A 23,925-nucleotide genomic window follows, 5' to 3' on the forward strand; every position below is an offset into this window, starting at 1 on the left:
ATAAATGTACTTTACATACTCATGTTCCAACATTTTTACGCAAGTATGCAATAAAATTGAGAATTTGTGCCTGTAGAAGTGAAAATTGCTCACAATCTGCTTACATTTTACACAAACCTCATACAAGCATACAGTATCTACACTATCAGGCCAACAGCTTGTGTGGCCCATGTGTAGTTCATGGGCCAGATGAGGGTTAATCTGCTCAACTAGATCATGAGCCAGCTGTAACTGGGAGAAGATCTGGAAAATGCTTTAAACAGGATGTCCTTAACATGGGACTCACATATTCCAGTCATACATTGGTACATAGATGACATGTATAAATAATTCCAATAAATTACTCAGACCTAATAAGCACAAACAAAAATTGGTTTGCAATTTATTATCTTAACATAATTTATTATTATTTTAATGAATAATTCAGAACTGTGAAAATCAGCTTATTTGTCCTGAGGGAGATGCTGTTCCCATACAATGCTCAAGCTCAACACTGATAAAAACATGTGTCAACATGTTTGCATCATGAACAATTGAAGTCTACCCACTGTGGATGTGCTTCAGTGTAAATGTGTAATGGGTTATAAATTGCACAGTCAGGGTTGCTTTAGCAACACAGGCAGTTCCTACATATGAGACAACAGTTAGGAATTGTGTTACTGTCAAAGCTCGAGGAATTCACCCAATACACAGTATGGCAACACAACATAGCACGACCCAAATCCGGCAGTAAAACTAAAACAACACAGCCAGGTAACTACAGCCCAGCCAAACTCAGAAAACAACCTCTTCAGACCCAAACAAATCATTCTGTCAGCAGTGAAACTAGACAAACAGAGAGAGCAGAGCAGCCTAAAAAAGAACAGTTCATTGGGGCCCACCCCAGCTGGATCCACTGAGAAGCCCAGAGTCAAGCATAGCTCAGTCCAGTCCAACAGTAAAACTGCTTTCCAGATATTCAAAGCAGCGTGTTTATACTCTAGGAACCCCTGTTTACGCTTCATGTCCACAAAATTACATCACATCATGAAGGAGACAACTTTAATCAGTCAGTTCTTCAGTAGCAGCCTTCTATGTCCCGTCAGATTAAAATATCAAAGGCTGATTCGGCATAAATAAGACAACAGCGACTTGCCCAAATGTACGCTGATTATGAAATAAAGTTATGCGGCACTAATGGGACACAACAGTTACAGCTGCATTCCTTGTTTAGTTGCTGGTGAGTGGATCCAAATGTGCAGATCCAAATCTGACTGACTTGGCTACATACAGGCCAACTGAATGCAGTAGAAGAACTCTAGACCTAACACCTCAGCTACACACTGAGTGGGCACATGTCCGAGAACTCTGTAATTAGTGTGAACTGCATTACTGGAGCAACTGGCTTTTACATCATGCAAGATTTACTTGGGTAAGATGCCACAAGAAAGAACAGAGTCAAGGCCTCCCTCATACCTTTCAAGCTTGGCTACTCTTACTGAGGATGAAAGACTGACCATTCGTATAAAAGGCCCATCAAGCATGACATGGTAAGTGTAGCATGGGCAAATAGCAACTGGTGACCCCAAAATAGTTCTCCCTATACAAAAATCCCATTCCATGCAGAGAAACATAAAATACATAGTAGGGCTAATCAATGATTCTTTAGCTGCAACTGCATGAATTTGTTCTTCAGGAACAAATATTTAACTAATTATTCAGATCATTTACAAACCCCAATTCCAATGAAGTTGGGACGGTGTGTAAAATGTAAATAAAAACAATACAATGCAAATACAATGATTTGCAAATCCTTTTCAACCTATATTCAATTGAATACACTACAAATATGAGATATTTAATGTTCAAACTGATCAACTTTATTGTTTTTTTGCAAATATTCACTCATTTTGAATTTGATGCCTGCAACACGTTCCAAAATAGCTGGGACAGGGGCAACAAAAGACTGGGAAAGTTGAGGAATGCTCAAAAAACACCTGTTTGGAACATTCCACAGGTGAACAGGTTAAATGGTCATGATTGGGTATAAAAGGAGCATTCCCAAAAGGCTCAGTTGTTCACAAGCAAGGATGGGGCGAGGATCACCACAACTGCGTAAGCAAATAGTCTGACAGTTTAAGAACGTTTCTCAACATACAATTGCAAGGGATTTAGGGATTTCATCATCTACAGTCCATATCATCATCAAAAGATTCAGAGAATCTGGAGAAATCTCGGCGGCAAGGCCTGAAAACCAACATTCAATGCCCGTGACCTTCGATCCCTTAAAAACCGCCATCATTGTGTAAAGGATATTACCATGTGGGCTCAGGGACACCTCAGAAAACCATTCAGTTAACACAGTTCATCGCTACATCTACAAGTGTAAGTTAAAACTCTACCATGCAAAGTGAAAGCCATATATCAACAACACCCAGAAATGCTGCCAGCTTCTCTGGGCCTGAGCTCTTCTGACACAAAGTGGAGAAGTGTGCTGTGGTCTGACGAGTCCACATTTCAAATTGTTTTTGGAAATCATGGACGTCATGTCCTTTGGGCCAAAAAAGAAAAAGACGATCCAGATTGTTATTGGTTTGTAGCGCAAAGTTCAAAAGCCAGCATCTGTGATGGTATGGGGGGCGTAGTGCCCAAGGCATGGGTAACTTGCACATATGTGAAGGCACCATTAATGCTGAAAGGTACATACAGGTTTTGGAGCAACATATGCTGCCATCCAAGCAACGTCTTATTCAGAAACGTCCCTGCTAATTTCAGCAAGACAATGCTAAGCCACATTCTGCACGTGTTACAACAGCCTAGCTTCGTAGAAAAAGAGTGCGGGTACTAGACTGGCCTGCCTGCAGTCCAGACCTGTCACCCATTGAAATGTGTGGCGCATTATGAAACAGAAAATACGACAACGGAGACCCCGGACTGTTGAGCAACTGAAGTCATACATCAAGCAAGAATGGGAAAGAATTCTACCTACAAAGCTAAACAATTAGTGTCCTCAGTTCCCAAACGCTTAGTGAGTGTTGTTTAAAGAAAAGGTGATGTAATACAGTGGTAAACATGCACCTGTCTCAGCTATTTTGGAACGTGTTGCAGGCATCACATTCAAAATGAGTGAATATTTGCAAAAAAAAGAACATTTAGGGCGTTTTCACCGACAGCCTTTAGTTCGGTTGAATCGAACTAGAGTTCTTTGCCCCGCTGGTGTGGTTCGTTTGGGCAGGTGAGAACACGGCAATCAAACTCTGGTGCACACCAAAAGCGGAGCAAACAAGCGTACCGAGACCTGCTTGAAGAGGTGGTCTCGGTACGCTTTCAATCGAACTCTGGAGCGGTTTGTTTTTGGTGAGAACGTGATCCGTACTTGAACCGCACCAACTATATATACTCTGCAAGTCTGAACTGTAGTCAGGTGTGTTTAGCAATCTGCGATGCAGCAGAGCAGCAAACTGTAGCAGCTCGCAGGGTTTCTATCGCAGAAATAGACTGCGGTCAAGCTTCCCGTCCGTCACTCATATCTCGTGGTCAAACCAGCTGCCGCTAAAGTTGGAGACAGACACCGGCAGAGCAGAGTGAAGTCTCGGTGACCAGAGCAGATGTAGTAACGTCTCTCGCGAAACAATGTCTGATCATTTTAACAAAATTAGCTGGTCTGACCACTAGACCAGAACACACGACCTTCTTCCTGTATTTACTTTCTTGCTCACACCCCCAGACATATCCGACCAATAAGAGGGCTGACGTTCTTGCCTGATTTGTAATAACGCAATTTGGTACGCTTGGATTTTTCCAGGTGTGAAACCAAACCAAACCGAACGAGGGCAAATCGCTCCACGTTTACTAACTCACCAACTGATTCGGACCAAAGCAAACAAACATACAAATGTGAAAACGCCCTAAATATCTTGTCTTTGTAGTGTATTCAACTGAATATAGGTTGAAAAGGATTTGCAAATCATTATATTCTGTTTTTATTTACATTTTAGACAATGTCCCAACTTTATCGGAATTGGGGTTTGTAGAATCTTACACCTGTAAGTCAAACTAATATCAGATTTCAAAATGTACCAAGCATAAGCACATCATATTAAGGATGCTCTGATGCCACTTTTTCCTCTCCCAGTACTAATTTCTATACAGACACTCACGATTTAGATGTATTTACTGAGTACTGATCCAAAGCCAGTGCTCTTTTTTCCTTTTTCAGCACAAAGTGATACATGCACACATTTACAGAATGTGCATGAGGGCTGCAGGTTTAAGTTCCATTTTAAATCCAGCCAAAAGCTCAGTGTTTTGATAGTCAGCATGGTCTCACCTGGTTTCTGCCCCTTTTGATAGACTAAGATAAGCTTAAGAGTGTCTGAAGTATTTACCAAATGAGCCTAAAACAGCCTCCGCTCCCAGGCGTACCCTAGAATCCAGGTCTGGGGTTATGTAGACTGTTTAGTTAGAAATGATTGGTGGCCCTTCCTTTCACTCGCCTGCCTGGTACGCCACTTTATAAAGACTGCACTTAAATTCTTAGGCCATCCGAGAAGCAGACGGCTGATGTAAACATAGTAAATGGCACATTCATCAGGTTCACAGAGTGCATGTCAACCAGAAAAAACTGATCAGCAGCAAAACTAAATGTCACTGCATTAAAATTCTACTTTAAAAAAAGGGGGTAAAGCTACCAATACCAGAATGTTAGAGTAAAGGTCAGTGGGTTTGGGGGGGATTAATCCAGATGATTAATTTCATGAAAACTATCAAATGTGAACATACAGTTAAATACCATGAAAGGCGTCAATCCAAACATGTGCATCAATATAGTCTGGGCAATCTGGCAGCTAACCCTAACCAATGCCCCGTTAAACTTCTCTGTGTACATGCTTCTCTAAACCTCTATATATTGACATTTGCCCAGTGATGTCAAAATGCCCAAAAGAAAACTGAAATGTCAATGCAATTTTACTATAACACAGTAATTGATCTCAGTTGTCAATGAGTGATGTTAATTACCATTAACAGCCAATTAAAATATTTGTAGGAGCAACACAACATATTTTCTCTGAGCCCGTGTGCCATTCATGTGGCCACCCAACTCAAAATGTTCACCCACAAATTCAAGCTTTTATGTATTGGCAGAATGTAGCCATTTCTAGAATGAATTTTTTTTTGTGACACCTGGTGGGATTTTATGGGAAATCTGCTGGATTTCTGTGCAGCACAAAGGTTGAGCAGACAGGAAAATGTTTTGCCATTTTTCCAGTGAAAGTGGGCTGAAGCTTTGTGAGTTTCTCACAATGGTGGATGGTGGAACAAGTGAAAGGCCAATGGAAAAATCACTTCCAAATGCTCAGCCTCTTTAGTAAAGTGAAAGGGAAGACAAACATCCGTGGGGTGATGCAAAGAAGGAGGGTTGTTAAGTTCTAAACAGACTCTTTGACCCTAAGTGTCTGAGGTCTTTCTTTGATGCTGCCTATAGCGATATCGTCACCACGGTGAAGTGGGTGCAAATGTTACAGCTGATTCGGTTTATGTAGACCACTGTTTTATCTAAATGCCAGACATCCATACATATAAGGATTATGTTGTGCAAATTAATAATGCCACCTACTGTCTATGAGTTACACCATTAATGCTGAACATTCAGAAGTCAAATGTATTTTAATTGGAGTGCACTATTTAGGGGGCAGGTTTTGTGGGCTGCCATCTTATTATAGGAGCTCTGCTATCTAGAAAAGGAGAAGACGAATACAACAACATCATCATCTAGAATGTGGTTTTAATTTTGAGAAATCCTTGCACAAAACAATAGTGTAACATTATGGTAGGACAAAGATTGTTGCTTTTGTTCCACCTAAATGAAGGGACACCAAGGAACTGATGGGGAGTATATTGATGCTAAAGATGTTATTCTTAGTGCTTTTAGTCATCAAAGTATCCACAGAACTCAGTCAATTCTATTTTAACTCCGCGTCATTCTTTATTCTAACTTCAGACCAGCTCACACTCAACTTTGAATTCAATCAAGTCATCCTTTTATATACATTGACAGCTTTAATCTCTAAAACTCCAAAAAGTCATTTAGATAAGGAAATGGCAATAGATAAAAATAAATGTATTCAGTTTGAGTTGAAATCTCAGATAAAATGGGTCAACCAGAACACAGTCTGCCCTCCCCTCAGTCAGTGCAACTATGCGGGGTGTGCACTTATTGTCGATGCTGTGCCAAGGTTTGGAAGCTAACAGCAGCTGGCTGGTAGCACAGGGGGATGCATACAAACCCTTTTGTCTCTTTCCCCTTTCTCGAACACGTTCACTCAGTGGCCCATGTAAAAGTGTCATGCCTTAGGCCAGGGAAACCAAGTTAGAAGCCATTAGCCTCTGTCAGATCTCACTGTTATGACTACAGATACACAGTGCTAAATCTGTTGAAAAGGAGGGACAGAGGAGGAGGAGGTGGAGCAGGAAACAAAAAATATACAGTATATATATATATATACACACACACACACACACACATACCCTTCATGCTGCCCTTCATTTCAGCACCTATGGCTGGTTGCCTTCACCAAATGGATCTCTGAGAAAGCAGGATTAGTATGAAGTACATAGTATGCTAACGTGCTTGAAAGTGTAGTGCATGTGTATGGAACATGCTGATTGTGGCAATAGATAATTTCATTTCAAATGTAACTCAAAAAAGGCACATAAAAGCGTCAATAGCTGTCGTGCCAAAGGTTTGTGGGAATGCCTTCCAGTAAGGAAAGGTCACATTACTCCACTTTCTCCAAGCTTGCCTCAAACTTTACTCCTCCTTTGCCTTCACTCCCCTCCATAACTCATTCTCATCTTCCTCTGTATTTTTCCCCAAAGACCGCCACGTCAATCTTTCACCCAGGGTGAAGATCGAGAAAATACGTATTCTGCTATGCTGCAGAGATACAACTTCAAACACAGTGATTTAAAGGGAAATGTCTACTCACTGCCACAGGATTGGGCTATTTGATATTTGATTTACAAAAAAAAAAAAGACAAAAAAACAATTTCTCTTTCTGCATGAACTGATATTAATTTATGTTTTAGGAGTTTTTTGTAGACTTGGGTTTCTAGGATTCTTACTCTATAAATATACATAACAGAGGCTACTGACTAAGTGTACACTGGTGTACACTACTACATAGTTGCTATTAAAATGTTATAAATACAACTACAACAAATAATAGACTCCATTTCTAATTTGTTGGAATAATCCTGTGTTGGGATAAATAGGAAGTTAAATAAATCTTCATATCAGGCCAGTCAAATCTGTTTGGCTGGCATAATGAGGCCTGACAGTACGTGTCCATATATGCATTGTTTTCATGGATGGCATCGCCCCACTTCCCAGCATTGCACGCTAGTGGGCTTGCCACCAGTTTATCTTCACTGACCACTGACAAGCAAAGAAAACACCCTCAGCCAGCCAGTCCCACGCCTTACGTGGGACTGGCTGCTCCCAAATTTCAAAACCCACCATAATGGCGGCTCGATTGGATTGGATTTCTGAAAACATTTTAAGCGAGAAATAGGCCATGCAGTTGCTGAATCTGTCTTCATTTCAGATCGATAATGGTCAGTAAAAGATTTTCGTCAGATTTGGGAGCCGGTGAGCTGAGCCAGACGCTTCTCATTTGCATAAAGTTGGCTGGATTCAAATGCAAATGAGGAGCAGGCAACTCGACGCCCCGCTTCTCCAAAGTCCCTGTGACGCTACCAGAATGCATTGCATGGTTGATCCCATAGAAATGAATGGGAAGCAGGTAAATGATGCTGACAACGGACACACACCTTTAGACGTCTGTTGTTGAGGGAGCTATAACAAGTAAAAACATTTTAAGGCAGCAGTTTTGTTTGAGCCCAGACTACTTACGTGGAGGAGGAAAGACATACACATTGGTTTCATTATGTTTTTCATTGTTTCATTGTGGATTCATTATATTTCTTTTCCACTGCACATTACTTTGGGTCATTTTGGTTTGTAACCAACATATCATATTAAAAAACATCTTGCAATGAGAGCAGTTGTGGCTGTGGAGATTGAGGCAGGACTTACTGCATTGGTGACTTCTATTTCATAGACCTTCTGAAAGGAAGCTCGCTCAAAGAAAACCAACTTCCCATTTCCCTCGTCTTTCTTCACAGAGGTCCCCGTTACAAGAAGTTTGTCATCTGGGCTAAAACAGCAGTCAGTCCTAATAGAGAACATTACAAACATACAATATCATCAGTTTAAAAACCATACATCATTTCCAGTAATCATGCAGATTGTTAGGATAAAAGTTAAAACATTCTCACATTGTAAAGTAGTTGGTCAGTCCAGTAGCGACATTCACAGGATTCCTGAAGTTACGTATATCCCACATCTTCAGAGTGTCATCACCTAGAAAGACAACAGGTAATCTGTAAATTGTAATATTTACTTAACAGAACGTCACCACAGTGAAACGGTCTTAGAAGTTATTTACTTTGCCTTTTCCTAGATACAACAAGGCTGTAAGAGTTATTTTGTATTTACATTACAGAACTATGTACACAGTACTTGCACAGAGTTATTCCTGTTTGTCTTTGTCTTTGAAACCTCCTGACTAGATCACATACCAAAAAGGAACTCAAGTGTCAAGTGAATCTTCTGTTTTTTGTTGGTGGTGGCTCGTTATTTTGCGCAGGAAGAGAAAAGCTACTGCTTAAAGGTCCTATGACATGCTGCTTTTTGGATGCTTTTATACAGAGTGGTCCCCTAATACTGTATCTGAAGTCTCTTTCCCGACCCAGTCCCACAATGAGCTTTACTAAGGATGTGCCATTTCTGTGTCTGCAGCTTTAAATGCTATTGAGGAGGAGAGAGGGGGGGCAAGGTGGAGGGTGGGGGTGTGGCCTTGACCAACTGCCACTTTGCTTGTTTTCAAGCCATGATGTCTCGCTCTTTCTCATGGGCGGGCCAAATTCTCTGGGCGGGCAAAGCAGAGAAAGGGGCGGTAACCTTGCCCCTTATGACCTCATAAGGTTCCAGATCGGCCCATCTGAGCTTTCATTTTCTCAAAGGCAGAGCAGGATACCCAGGGCTTGGTTTACACCTATCACCATTTCTAACCACTGGGGGACCGTAGGGCAGGCTGGGGGAACTCATATTAATGTTAAAAAAAACTCAAAGTTAAATTTTCATGCCATGGGACCTTTAAAACCATCACTTTGGATGCAGGGTTAAGGAATGGACCTGAAAACTGGAGGCTCTGAGCTGGGCTGTTGATGAAGGCAACCTTAATGTGTGCAACTGCTGCCTGTGGGGTTTGGGAGGATACCGTAAGATTAAGGTCTTTGTCTTACCTCCACGTGAAGCGAGAGTCATGCCATCATACGAAAATGAGAGGCAAGAGGTGTCTGATCCTGGAATGTGTGCTTGCCGACAGTGGAACTTTGTATGGACCTAAGAAGAAAATAGAAAACAATGCATTGGTATATAGTTTATGGTTTATGAGAAGACTGGCATGAATGGGTCAAAGGTTAAATGCCATTTCATTATTCCATTTGCATGTTTTGTTCATGAAAGTAAAATTGTAGTACGGAGGTCATGATAGCAGCAACTCACTCCTGTCTTTGTCTAATAAAAAGGTATGTGCAAGTGACAAAAGTAGAAATACTTGAGCAAATACAGAAGTTAAGTTAATTCATCTATATACTGTTGATGTATCACAGACAAGTCTCAAAGGACATTATAGAGACAAAGAAAACCTAGACAAGATGTAATTGATCATTAGTTATAGAACTCATGCTCATCAATATTAACAAGAGCCCTATAATCTCCTGATGTACTGCAGTATGAAAGTGCAAATGCTTTGCTTCAGTAGCATTCGTTTCAGTTGCTCACTGAAGTAACAAAAATACATTTTCATTCTCTGTGTCTTCAAAATAACACACGGTTTCCATTTCCTTCGTGAACACCATATTATATATTTAACTATGAAGCCCACTACAACTTAGAAAATACCAGCCACCTTACAAACTGTACCCACTGCACTCTGTAGCAAGGCTACAGACCACAGAGATTTACCTTGGCAAGCTTAGGTGGCCTTTCTGACAGACTGATTTTTCCTTTGCTCCTACCTGAAATAGTGTAATAATATTTCTACTTCATACAGTCTACCAGTCAATAACGCACATCAGACCCTTTTATGTGCAGCCCTGGGCGGCTAACAGGGCCATTTTGATTATCTTATTATTATTAGCCATCCTTTAACAACTAGTGGCAGCCAGTAACAACAACTATTTATAAGTGTCACATCAAAATATCAACGACCACCTGATTAATTACAAAATATTGAAATGTTGGCTTCTCAACAACACGTGCCAGAAGCATAGAAGACAGCAGTACTTAGAGGTGGAGATTGAAAAGTGTTTAAAGTATTGGCTAGGAAGTAAATAAGTAACCCTCGCCTCTCCTGTGAACAGTTAAAGGACAGCCCCATCAGTCAAGACATCACCTTGGGCTTTAGGAAAGGCTTATGATGATTGTTTATTCTTTTCTGGCATTTTATAGACCAAATAATGAATTATAATCCAAAAATAATAATCAGCAGATAAATCGTTAATAATCCTAAATTGAAGCCCTAAATATGAGTACACGTAATTCTGAAGCAGAGACGGTGCACATCGAACACAAAGTATTACAGCTCCGTAGGCTACATCTCCACCATCAAGGTCAGGCAAATCATGCGTATAATGTTGCCATTGTAACCATTTGCTCGGCATGTTGCTGTATTTGAGAATGTCAACTTATTCAACTTGGCTGCAATGATCAGCACGCATCACTGCAAGCCAAGTAGGCTAAGTAACATTTCAGTTGAGGTAATTCTATAGGAGGTGAGAACAGACTGATTACAAAGCTAGAGGGAATGAAATCTCACCGGTGTAGTTTATGGATAAAAAACAGATAATAAGTTGTTTAAGGAAAAGTGTTGGTGGCAGTTTAACAATTACAATACACCCAATTAAAAAGTCATCCAAAATATTCCTAATTAGTTCCAGCCACTGCAGCAATGTCCCCCCTGCAAACAGAAGCATTTTAACTTGCTGTTTTCAAGATGGCCAGCCGTGCGCTGTACTTTCTGTGCTCAGAGTGTGTGGTGTATTACTGTAGTGCGTGCTGTCGTGTGTGCCAAGGTCTGCAGCTCCAGGCTGAAAATAATAATTTCTCTTATCTTTTTTCTCACACATACACATGAAGACAAAGGAACAGCAAGAAGAATAGCTTTCTAAAAGGCAACCCAAAATATGGACAATGAACAGAAGTAAAAGAAAAACGAGATAACTAGTAAACAAATAGAGCAATGTTAAAAATCATTTCATGGTTGCTGACCAATCAAATGTTCTAAGTAAAAAGGTATAGCATATAGAATTTTAGATTTCTTTTACTCTATATTTTTTAATTAGGGATGCAACTGTTTATCAACGAATCATTTAGTCTTCAAAATGTCCAGCATATTTGTCAAGAGCCCATGGTGACGTCTTCAAATTGCATGTTTTGTTCAGACAATGGTCCAAAATCCAAAAGGTATTTGGTGCACAAAGACATAGAGCTAAGAAAAGCTCTCATATTCAAGAAGCTGAAACCAGAAAGTGTTTGACATTTATGTTTGATAAATAATAAACTAACAAACGAATCAAATTGTTTCAGTAATAACTACAATGCCATGATGCCTGTCTTCTCTCCACATTTACTTCCCACTGCCTTAGTTTTACTTGGGTAAAGCCAGATTATAGAGATCGATCATTAAAAGACAGTGGTGAAGCAATAGTCTGGGAAGTAGACTTGCTAACACTCAAACAAACATAACCTTGGTTTATACAGCTACATTTTCATTAATTCTAAACGGAATGCAAATAAATCAGTGAAAAGAGAATTGCTGCAATACAGGCTTTTGACTCAGAGAGGTGGATAAGGAATTTGAAGTGAGCACAGAGCGTGGAAGACAGATAAGATAGAGAAATGCTGGCAAAAAGAGCAGGAGAGAGTGGAGCGTGAGGTGAATGAGTGATGTGTCCTTATGATACAAGAAGGAAACGAGGCCATACCTTACTTCCAAAGTAAATGGAGGGAAGTTATTAACTTGGACGAGACAGATAACGGTTACCTTGAACTGTAGATAACATGGATTCCACTGTTTTGGGCCATGGCTATTTAGCCTCTGTAGTCTCTCCGGGGATAATTTTCTGCTTCCCATCATCATTTTACTCACATATTACCTTTGACTCAAATCCATTCTCTTCATTCCATATCTGAGATTATCTTCCTATTCCTTTATTCGCTGCTTTAGAAACTGACTTGGTTGAGAAATAAAAGTCGAGGGGTCAATTTAATATAAAAAGTACATTTTCTAATCTTACAGCAGGTGTGAAACAGCGAGACCACAGGCTATCTCGGGACTAATAAACAGCAGCTAAAGCATAATGTGTAAGGCTTAAACCCAGTCAAACACACAATACTCTACCTTGAGGGTGCATGGTGACTGACTGAGCTTTGAGAATTGACTACTATATTTCATCAGCCTAAAACAAAGACGTTGGGGTCCCCGTTTCAATCACAACGACCACTGCCACCGCTATGTCATGTTCACACGGACAATGGGAGAGTATTCAAACACATATTTCTATTCATCTACTTCAACTACGAGCGCATCTATGCATGGTAGCACAAATAGGTTGGGTTGGGTCAGCGGACTATGAACAGGAGGGTATGCTGATGAACCATTTTCCTGTAATTATCTTGTCTTATGAGCTGTTGCATGCAGCTCAATGGCACACCATAAAAGTGGGTCTAGTGGAGAGGATAGTCCTGGCACATTTATATGGTTTGTAAGAAAGATATTAGTATTGTCTAAGAGGTGCAGAGTTGCTGGGTGAAAATACATCACATCTAAAGTAGATATTATACCATAAATATACTGCGAGGAGAAGGTGATGAAATCTGCTTTACATAGAGAATTGCGAAGATCCGTTTGCTTTTTTTTTTCTGCATATATATATATATATATATATATATATATATATATATATATATATATATATATATATATATATATATATATATGTATGTGTGTGTGTGTGTGTGTGTGTGTGTGTGTGTGTGTGTATGTGTGTGTGTGTGTGTGTATATATATATATATGTGTGTGTGTGTGTGTGTGTGTGTGTGTGTGTGTGTATATATATATATATATATGAGATGAGATTATTTATCGAGTAAAAAAAATAATTATTTTTATTTCCTGCGATGTATTTGATATATATATAAAAAAAACAAATACATCGCAGGAAATAAAAATAATTTATTTTTTTTTTACTCAATCTCATTCAGTAAAGGTAGTGCCTTCAATAGGTAGCTAGTGGTTATTATAGCTGCTTATTGCAAACATATACCCTTCCAGCTATTTCTAGATCAGTTACTGCTGTTGTGGAAGCTTTAGTGTTTATTTACTATCCTGATGTTGGCTGGCATTGGTAGATGCCATGGTGTTTGCTTCCTGTGATAATCTACACAGCCAGCTTGTGAAACCGGATTCTCATACACAGTTTGAAACTTCTCTCGCGCCTTGTGACTTCCTCTGTAAACTGTGCCCTTCTCCCTGGCCCATCGGGATAAACTGTCACGATTTCATTCAGCGAGCCAATGTGAGCATTTTCCCACATAGATATGCAAGTATATTGTTTCATATAAGATTGTGAATACATTCATTCGGCAGCAGGAGCTGATAAATAGCTGAAGGAACACAGTATTGGGTTTCATCTGCAGCAGACTATCAATCTACCACAGGGCCAACTGTTCATAACCACTCTATCTGGGTATCATTATATAAATACCGCAAAGCGCTGCCTTTCCCCAACCTCCATACTTTTACAACCACACACCTGAAAGACTCAATGATGCCCACTGTGCAGTCAGTTGTAACATCTCACTCTGACCTCTGTTACTATCTGAGGATCAAGTGGCCAAACCACAGTCCTGAGCAGCTGCTCTGATCTTTCATGGAAATCAACAAGTGGAGATGGTGAAGCTGTGTGTGTATGTGTGCGTGTGCGTGTGCGTGGGCGCGCTGGAGTAAGTGTTCACTTCAGTGTTAGTGTGTTCCATTCTAGGATTCTGCACGTTGTTTCCAAGCTTTTGTTCAGGGTTAAAACATGGGTGAGGAATGAGCACAACACTGAAAGCTTCAGCATTCACTTGGCATAAAGCACCTCTCAAAAAGGTCATTTAGTGACTATTTGTCCCCACATGTAGAAAGGGTTGAGGGAGGGAGAATCAAACTGTATAACAACGAAAGAAATCATGGGTAAGTCACAATGGAGGCTGCAGTACTGAGATGTGGTGTACATGTTTACGATCAGACTATCTTTAGATAGTCTGGTGAATGAGTCCCTAAAGACATATTCATGATGAGGGTCGTATATGTACTCTAGCCAGTTATTAGATCCTAGACAGTTTTCTAAACATTTTTATTGGACTTTAAGAAGTTATTCTGTTGATCTCTGTTTTAATCTTCCACAGCCCCATCTTTTATGGCCCACAGAGTCACAGTTTACACTGATGCTGTGCAGTCGCATTACTGTGTTGAGGGTCCTATTAGGACGGTAACTGTGAATTATGTGCTGACCAGCACTGGTGGTCAGTTTATGCAGGTGACAAACTGTGTGTGACTAGAAAAAAAGGATGGACTCTTAAGTAATTTTATAAAGAACAAGATGAGCTGACAAGAAGGCAAAAATCACAAAGGATTAAAAAAAAGACATCCTGCACATTGAAAGGAATGCATTAATTAAAACAGACTGATTTATAACTTTTTAGGGATGTCTGGTTTCTCTCATAATTAAGGATCGGTTGCAGTGACAAAGCCAGCACAAGCAGAAAACAAGAGAAAGTTTGCCATATCATCTCATGATAACATTCCCTAACTGAGTAGTCCATCAAAAACCACCTATTCTGGGGTCCCACTTTGAAGTCTGGAAACATCCAAGTCCACCAATGACATCATAACATTCCCCAGGTCTCTGTGGTTAGGTTTTTGAATGAGGGCCTGCGCCCTCAATGCACAAACTTTCACAGAGTGCACTTTACCTGGCAACCATTTAAATGCAGTCTTGTAATTCTGGCACTGACCCCTCTGGTCAGAGAATGAGCATGCAATCACTCTCTGTGGCGGTCCACTAAAAGAGACCTACTTGACTCCCATCATAGGATCAATCAACTCATGTCAGGGTTCAGGAGCACGATGTGTCATCCTCAATCGCTTCTTTTCGGGCTCGGCTCTAGATCAAGGTCATGTACATGATTGATTGTGATTGATCTGCCTGCATATTCTGGCCATGAGTAATAGTGGCGATACAACATAAGATAGGCCTTTTTTGAGAGGGGGAGGGAACTCCTTTTTAGGCTTGTGGCTGAATTTGAGTCAATAGTACAGGTTGCTGATTAGGCCAGAGGGCACCAACTACATTCTTGAGCCATTCAGACAGGACAGGCTCCACTGGTCAGGCAACAGACATGCCTATTGTAAGCTGCTATGGGACACAGGGTAAATATTTAGTTTGGAGAAAGAGGGGTAATAAATTTGAAGAGCTTTAACCCAATCACTCGAAGCCTGCTGCTATAAGCAGCCCAGGGGTGGGATGATGGGTGAGTGGAGTCTATACAACACGGGTAAATCGAAGCACAAAAGCTCTTACAATAGGAATCAGCCATCTAAATAAATTTTTTTGTGTGTCCCGTGATTTTGAAGTTGACTGTTGGAGTAATTATCGTGTAGCCTACTACTTATTTGACTAATCTGGATAAGCCCCTCTGTCCAATCAAGCTGTTCCAACTCACTAACTGCAGCTTAATTGTCACTGTCATATTAAATAACAGAGGCATTCAACCTTGTCCGCATATGGGGTTGGACAGATGAAAAGATAAAGTGAAAAACAACTTCTTATTCTCTAGATAGTTCATGAAAATAGACCGACCAATTACTCAAAACGTATATTGTCTATATTGATACTAGATTTAGCAATATCTCTGTGCAGCCCTCCATCAATTTTAGTTACTGTCTTAAAATGAGTTTTTTGTATTTTAGGGCTCCCAGGAGAGTATCCACTAAGTATTTCTCACACCGTGGAAAAAGCAACATGTGAAACCATCTTTTGCAAAAGACCTAGCCATAATGTAAGACAATACCAAACTGGAATGATGCCTGCAACATGTCACCTCTGAAAATACTGAATTATGAGTACTTCCGTTTCAACAGCAAATGCACCTCTCCCGCATCTTCACATCTGTGTCGTGAAGGTGAATTTTGTGTGTGAAAGACAAAGTGAGCAGTAAGCTGCAAACACACTCCATTTGCTTACCACACACTATCCAGAGAAGCGTCACTGTGGCGGCCATCAAGAAAATAAACTTAGGGGTAGACAGGCAGGAATGGTTTAAGGTGTAACCATCAGTGACAAAAGAAATACAAAATCGAGAGACCAAGAAGATCTCCTCAATGAAAGATGGTAGGGGATGCATTTTGCAGCCCCGAATGGAAGTCATTTTTATCCACAGTGACGATTTGGTCAAATCACTCGAGTGAAGACAGCCAAATAAGTGAGAGTAATGCTACTTAGGAGCCAAGATCAACTATTACCTCAACAATGTGAATCTTGAAGAATGGAATAAACTCTTTGATCACTTAATTGTCTCATTAACGAATAGTGGAAAATGTACAGAGGGAAATTGTGATTGGGCCTCCCAGTAACTTTCATGAAACGCAACTCCATCATCATATGTCAGTTAATTCAGTTACATAATCAGCTATTTTGAGCCATGCTAGCAGCGTGGCTCTAGGGAAGGCAATGTCAGTCTGATGGTCAGTCCACCACTTTGGTGCAGAGTGATATATCTCAACAACTAATAGATCACTTTAGTGAACCCTAAACATGTAGCGCCATCATCAGATCAAAATTGCAATGTCTCCAATACTTTGGTTTAAGAACAAATGCCTGCACAACTAATGACATTCCCATCAGCCTCAGTTGTACTAGTGCTAATTAGCTAATGTTGGCATACGACCACACTAAACTAAGATTGTGAGCATGATAAACATTATGGACCCTATCTTGCATCCGGCGCAGCTCGAAGCCTGACGCAAGTGTCTTTGCTAGTCTAAGACCGACGCAGTTGTCAATTTCCCGTCCAGCGCCGGCATCGTTTAAATAGCAAATGCGCCTGCGCCCATGGGTGTGCTGGTCTTACAGGGAGGTGTTTTCAGGTGAATTATTGGCATATTGCTATCTTGAGGCAGCGGGAAGTGATCGCGCCATTGACCAACAAAAACCTGGTCTAAAGTTAATAGCGCAGCATTTCATTGTTATTTTAACAGCAAATTTGTAAAATGCGCCTAGGCTTATGCACAGCGCACGCACACTATGCTTGTTATACACACACACAAAAGATTACAAATAAAAATATTATGGTGCAAATCCGGCATCATAACAGCAATGCGCCAAGGTACAAACGTGCCTGGCTTTTAAAGGGAATGGGAGATGACACTCTGATTGGTTTATTGCATGTTACGCCCAAAAAACACCTATGACTAATGAAGACACTAAGTACAACCCTTTTGAACCAAGCGCCCGGAGCACGGACCCTTTTTTCTGCCGTCAAACTAGAAAAAGTGAATTTGGACACGCCATAAATGCACCTGCGCCATCATTAAAATAGAGCCCTATAGCTGCTTAACATCAGCATGTTAGTATTGTCATTGCTAGCATGCTGACGTTAGCATTTAGCTCAAAGTACAACCTCACAGAGCCTCTAACATGGCTGTAGACTCTCGTTTCTTCAGAGTTTGGATGGAATGAGGACAACTATTAATTGGTTAGTGTGATAACAGGGTCAATACAGGTCAGACAGGCTATTTAATAATATATATTCAACCACTTATTTTGGACAAATGCATTTTAAAACCAGGCATTTCAAATTCAGGTCAGTGTTAGTGACTTGTTGAACTCTAACCTCTCTGGCCTGTGACCGGATGACCTGGGTCTCATGACTCTGTGACTGAGGCCATAACAAATACAACCTATTGCTCATTGAGGTGGTTGGTATGTGGTTGTTTTAAGACTCACGCTGAGGTTTCTGTCCCATATCTGGATGGTGCCATCCTGGCAGCCTGCTGCAATGAGCTTCCCATCGCGGCTGTAGGTGCAGCATGTGGGGATGACCTTCTTCCCCTGGAAGGAACGCGGTTTGAACACAGACTTGTGCTTCTTCTCTGAGCTCAGGTCCCATGTGCGCACAGTGCTGCGGACAGACAAGAGTATTTCATTTATCCTGACCCAACTGTCAAGAATTCTTCATAAAATATCTTTCCTTCAAAACATATTTGGTGATCAACGCCATCGTAATAAATCACAATCACATAGATACAGTGTGCCTTAGCCATTCTCATGAACATAAGGTTAGGCAGCTATGTGTTGCAGGGTGAGGGGTTAGCAAACAGCAGAACAGTAAATCAGTCTGGCAGGCGTGTCTGAAGCCTCCATGAAACTTCAATAAATTGCACAACCTGGACCACTGAGAAGGAGGAAATAAAAGGCAGACATTTCATACAGCATATGTGCAAATAAAGAGGTTTTTGTTCTCCAAAATGTCAACAAAGTTAAGCCAAACAACAATCCCTGATGGTTACAGGTTTATATTCAAAACATTGGACACATTATGCTGACTAACAGCTGTAGTACGCACTTTTTTGCTATAGTTGGGCAAATATTCCATAATAATCTTTCTGCACCTCCTCTTGGCTCCGTTTTCAGGCTTTAGATATTATAGACGCGACGGGTCATTTCAGAGAGTAAGAGCTGTTTTGTGCATGCATTGCATGTGCGACAGAGGGAAGGAGGAAAGGCTGCAGGAAAAGGTCTCGATCTCCTTAAAATTCTGCTGTTTTTTTTTTTTGGCATTCTACCCACTGCAGCTTGAAATGGTGTTATTTAAAACATATTTTATTAACTAATAACTTTCATAATAGCACATGCAAATTCTCCCATCATGCCACTAAAGAATTTACATATAGTTACACATAAACAATCCATAATGAAGAGATAGTCTTTCATAAATCAACAAATAAACCCAAAATACATTTGAAACTTGAGTAAACCATTCACTGCAGTTAGTCTTTCCAAATTATTATTATTATTATAAGAAAAAAAGGATGAAGTTACTCAAAAGCGCCTTATTATTTAGTCAAAGCAGTTGTCAGTATTTCTGCATACTTTGAATTTCAAAAGGAGAGTGGACGCTTTGACCCCGTTGGCATGGGCTGCTGTTTAGAAGATGTCCAAGCAAGGGATGCTGCACACAATTTCCACCCACCTAATCTAAATCTATCTTTTCAGGGCTATTGTTAAAGGTGTATAAGTGAGGATGCCGTGTTTAAACAAAAAGATGCTAAAAATAATAGAGATATAGAAACTAATAAATAAGAAACTTTATGACAAAGAAGACAAACTGAGGTGCCCACCAGCACTGCAAGTGACCTCAAGAGCCGTAAACCTCCACATTTATTTATTGAACTACCTGACTACACACAAACACGTATGGCCAACCTCTCACACACCAAACCAACACTCATGCCAGACAGAGCGTGTCCAAATGTGTCTGTGATCCACTGCTTGCTTTAGCGAGCATCATGACCTATGGGTCATGAGGTCAGCAGAGGAGTATAAACATACAGACAGGGCTGCTACTTACAGCCAGGCAAGGATTCCTCCGTGGCCGGCTACAAAGTCACAGACACACACGCTCAACTGTGTTTGGATAAGTCTAACAATGTGATACAAATGCCAGCTGAAGACATATGGTTTGAGTGAGAACTGGCGAGGGTCAAATAAAACTCTGTTTGATGCATAGTTGTGCTTAAATCCACATGAACCAAAGTTTTAAGTTCATAAATAAAAAAAATCTCTTACTGGAAAGAAAGATGCAAAAGCCACGTATATAAGGAGGTTGCCCATTACAAGTGCACGTGTATGTGTGAGAGTGAATGAGAAAGAGTGATCGCCATGGACTGGATGACAAATTGGTCCACCTGCTGCCTCACACAGACATCTCTATTTTGTTTACACAAGACTGCCGGCGTCTGTCAAGCCAATAAAGACAACATAACCTTTCGCGTAGCACACAAAACCTGGAATGCTATTTATCATAAGGGCTCTTTCCAAAACATGGCACTGCTGGCTGTCAGGGGGACAGAACAGAGAGGTTGGAGCCCACCAGTGTTGAGCCAACCCTGAGCACAGGGCAAAGACTGCACACTCTCACCTGTCAGGAGCAAGACACAGAGCAGCGCAGGGAAGGAAAAACTGTCGGCTCTAATATGTGGTGCTCTAGAATTGTTATTTAAATGAATTGCAGCTTCGCCAAATTAAAGTTGCACCTTTATTCCAGCAGAGAAAGATCTGGGACAGTCTCAATCAGAGAATGTGGTTGTTTTAGGAAAGTAACAGCAATGAAAAGAGTGAGATGTCAAAATATTCACATGCGGCATGAAGAAACCGCCAAAAACTGTGCGCCCTTTCCTCTTCCATGCGACCCTGTTTTCCCTTCAATCAGCAGCCCCCTTTTTCCGCTACAAACGCTTCAGAGACAGAGGGGTGAATGTAATAAATTGAGACCCATACATCCTCAGTCATGCGTGTGCACTTTACAAGGTAGCACAGTCGTTCACACATCAAGTGAGGAGTGACAACTCCCCAGGCCCCAGATTTTATCTGTCCGTCAGGTTACAGACCTAGTGGGGGAGACGGTTGCTAGAATCACTTTCCCAGATGATGAGATAAGGAAGAGAGAGAGAGATAAGAAAAGCGTACGTCTTGTATAAGGTTGTTTGGTCAAACTCCAGTGATAGGGAGTGCTGCCTGACGGCCGGTTGACTGACTAACTAGGGCTCTGTTATGAGAAAAGCGGATTGGGGGGGGGGGTGATGGTCCATCTTGCATCGCAGCTGAAGAAGATAAAGTGGGGAAATAACAGAAGGATTTGGGAGGAAGCATACACACAGTGGGAAGCAAAAGAAGAAACTCTCTGGTCTGAGCACAGATACAATGTGGGTACAATGAGATACTGATTCATAAATTAACATTATTAGTGTGGCTCCAAAGTAGAAAATCAACCTAAAATTAAAGCTGCAAGCAGCGTTGGACGGGCACTTGCTCCTCCGTGCGCGTTGGGGTTACTGGCGGACGCCGCTCCACGTGACCCTGCATTTGTGCAACGGTCGGACAACGCGCACGCGGTGGAGTTTGCGCCGTTGGAAATGGTGTACAAAGTAGAGAGGTCGGGGCAACCGGTCACCAATGAAAAGGGAACACTCTACTCAGTTCAATGATACCTCACACAATAGTCTACATCAAACGGGTTATAAGTTAGCCTAAAGGCTGTTTTATGGTTCTGCGGAGGCTCCACACAGAGCTTTTGCCGTAGCCTACGTAAGTGGCCTGAAGTTTATACTTGTGCGCTGGTGTGTACGTCGAGACGGCGTGTGTGTGTGTGTGTGTGTGTGGTAGAGCGAGGGAGAAGTGAGAGAGTGACGGCAAGCTTCGGAGCGAGTACCGACTCTAGAGTCACAGTGAGAGAAACAAAGTGTCTCCCCTGTGTTTTCTGACCAAGGTGAGAAATCTGTAGCAGGAAAAGTTAACCCTCTCCTTTATTTCATGTTGTTTATGGAGAAGGAGAACCAGGAAATGAGTCAGGGGAAATGCAACGCTACCAAGCCACGGCCGAGAGACGTGTGGTTACATTTTTCGAGAGGTGCACGTCAGGCTACGGCGTAGGGTCCAGCGTAGACGCAGAGGGGTCTGTGGGGGTACGCCATCGATTCGACGCAGAAGCATAAAACCTTTAGCAGTACAGGTGAGACCACACACTACAGGAACAAAATGCTTGACTCAAGCTAAAAGTAGTCAGGACAACTCTTCAGATTTAATCAAGCAATCTGGTTAAGATGCCTTGCACATAAGGAAGTGGCCGTGTATTTAGTTCAACAAGAAAAGAAACAAACACTGTATTCACACACAAAAACTCAAAGAAACTGTCAGTCAAAAATTCAGCCATGACTGTGAATTGAACCAGAAGGATAAATGCACTCCTTAAAGATATGGTATGTGCATTCTTGGGCAGGACATGGAACACTTGCAGTGTAAGGCGGGCAACAGTTGGGAGATGAGCTGGACTGTGCATGAACCTCTAACTGTGTGAATCGCCCCAACATGCTCACACACCCTTTGTAATGACTGTCCTCACTCTTTATCCCTGTTCTGTCACGCAGATAACACTTAATAACCTATGAGTAATGCCCTTTCCCCCAAAAAAATCCAAAATAAGCTATCATTAAGCATTTGGCTGAAAACACTGAAAAATAGATGACCTACTTACTTGACAAGATCAGTCTGCTGGCAATGATCAGTTAGTTTGAGAGAGAGTTGAGAGAAAAAAATACTGACTTGGAAAAAGCTCTAAAAAAGTGCCTATTCACATGCAAAAAAACATCCTTGATTACAAGGATGTATCAAAGCAGCAGATCATGAATCTGCTGTGTGTGACTATTTTTGTGGCTTCACTTCAAAAGATAGTTGCTTAATGTGATTGGTTTGAGCGCATGATAAAGAGAAATTATGTGTTCCTCTGCAAAAAGGAAGGACACAAAGGACCTGCCATGTTGTCCTCCGAGTCTCCTTGCATACAGCTACACATCCACGTCCAGCTGCAGCCCTGACAGCAGGCCAGCACAAAGGGAATCCCTGGCATTCAAACCTCCTGGAAACATTCCTCAAATTGTGTGTATTTGTGTGTGCACATGCGCAAGTGTGTCTTAAGACTCAACAGAAGTTAACATGTGGGCCCAATTAGAACGACGCCGTTTGTCCCATCCTACGCTCCGCTGGCCGAAATTTCAGTCAAACATTTTTGGACTGCTTTCCTGAGGCACTATAAAACTACATCAAGTAAAACCAACAATCAGCAGTACCATGTCCTTGAAGCCACTAATGCAAAGCTATCTTTAAACAGAATTTACTCAATCACTTGTAAGCCACTACCGTTTAGGATTTTGTTCATTAAAAAAAAGACTGCAGCTCTCACAAACCATGACAAAACACAAAAGTCTCAGCCATATTTTTAGTTTACTTAGAGTTCAATCCTGCCAAAGAAATTCTTCCACCGGGAGTAGACCCAGCACATATTGCCTTCACTTTCTGAGAAATAAATCTGCGGTTTTTAAACAGGTGTTCAGTCTTTCAGCAAAGACTTTAGTTAAAGGGGCTCAATGCTTAATACGCATTTTCTCCCTTGGATCAAACATGAATAATGTTGGAAAATATTTCACCGCTCAACAATCACACGACTCTCAAACAGAATTGACAGAAGAATGTGAAAGACACGTTGACACCAGTCCGAGCACAACCGCTTTTCACTGACGGACCGGAGTTGCACAGTTCTGCTGAAGCCCCCATTCAACCCTCAGTATGAAAGGACAATCACTACCACCCTGCTGCTGCATTATGATGCTTCATCAGTACTTCCTTCTCATCCACTTCCTCTCAGTGGAAAAAAGTCTGGGTTAATGAAATCATTCAACGAGCTGGGAGGCAGTTCTTATGAATGAGATTCCATACAACTAGGCGGACCTTTAATTAAGGAGCTGGGCGGTCCAGTGATCATGCTTAATAACCTATTCAAATAAACACAACAAAGACTATCTAACTAGGCTGATACTGGAAGAAAGACAGAAAACCTAGGTGTTGGTCTGATGTTTAAGCAGACACAGACAGTAGCAGACACCCACTGGTACTATTGGCCAACTGCTGGTCCATTCTCAAGAGGCCCACTGTCGTCA

At 41.2% G+C, this 23,925-nt stretch overlaps 1 protein-coding gene across 1 annotated transcript in view; it reads right to left on the bottom strand.

Moving 5' to 3' along the window:
* Positions 1 to 23,925, bottom strand: part of wdr70 (WD repeat domain 70) — a 40,833-nt gene that overhangs the window by 6,626 nt on the left and 10,282 nt on the right. The window contains exons 10-13 of the mRNA XM_078270714.1: positions 18,161 to 18,335; positions 9,349 to 9,448; positions 8,320 to 8,404; positions 8,078 to 8,216 (exon numbers count right to left, since the gene is read on the bottom strand). Coding sequence (XP_078126840.1) covers positions 8,078 to 8,216; positions 8,320 to 8,404; positions 9,349 to 9,448; positions 18,161 to 18,335 — 499 coding nt within the window. The remainder of the gene's footprint in view (positions 1 to 8,077; positions 8,217 to 8,319; positions 8,405 to 9,348; positions 9,449 to 18,160; positions 18,336 to 23,925) is intronic.

Source organism: Sander vitreus, chromosome 16, assembly GCF_031162955.1.
Source record: "Sander vitreus isolate 19-12246 chromosome 16, sanVit1, whole genome shotgun sequence".
Lineage (NCBI taxonomy): Eukaryota > Metazoa > Chordata > Actinopteri > Perciformes > Percidae > Sander > Sander vitreus.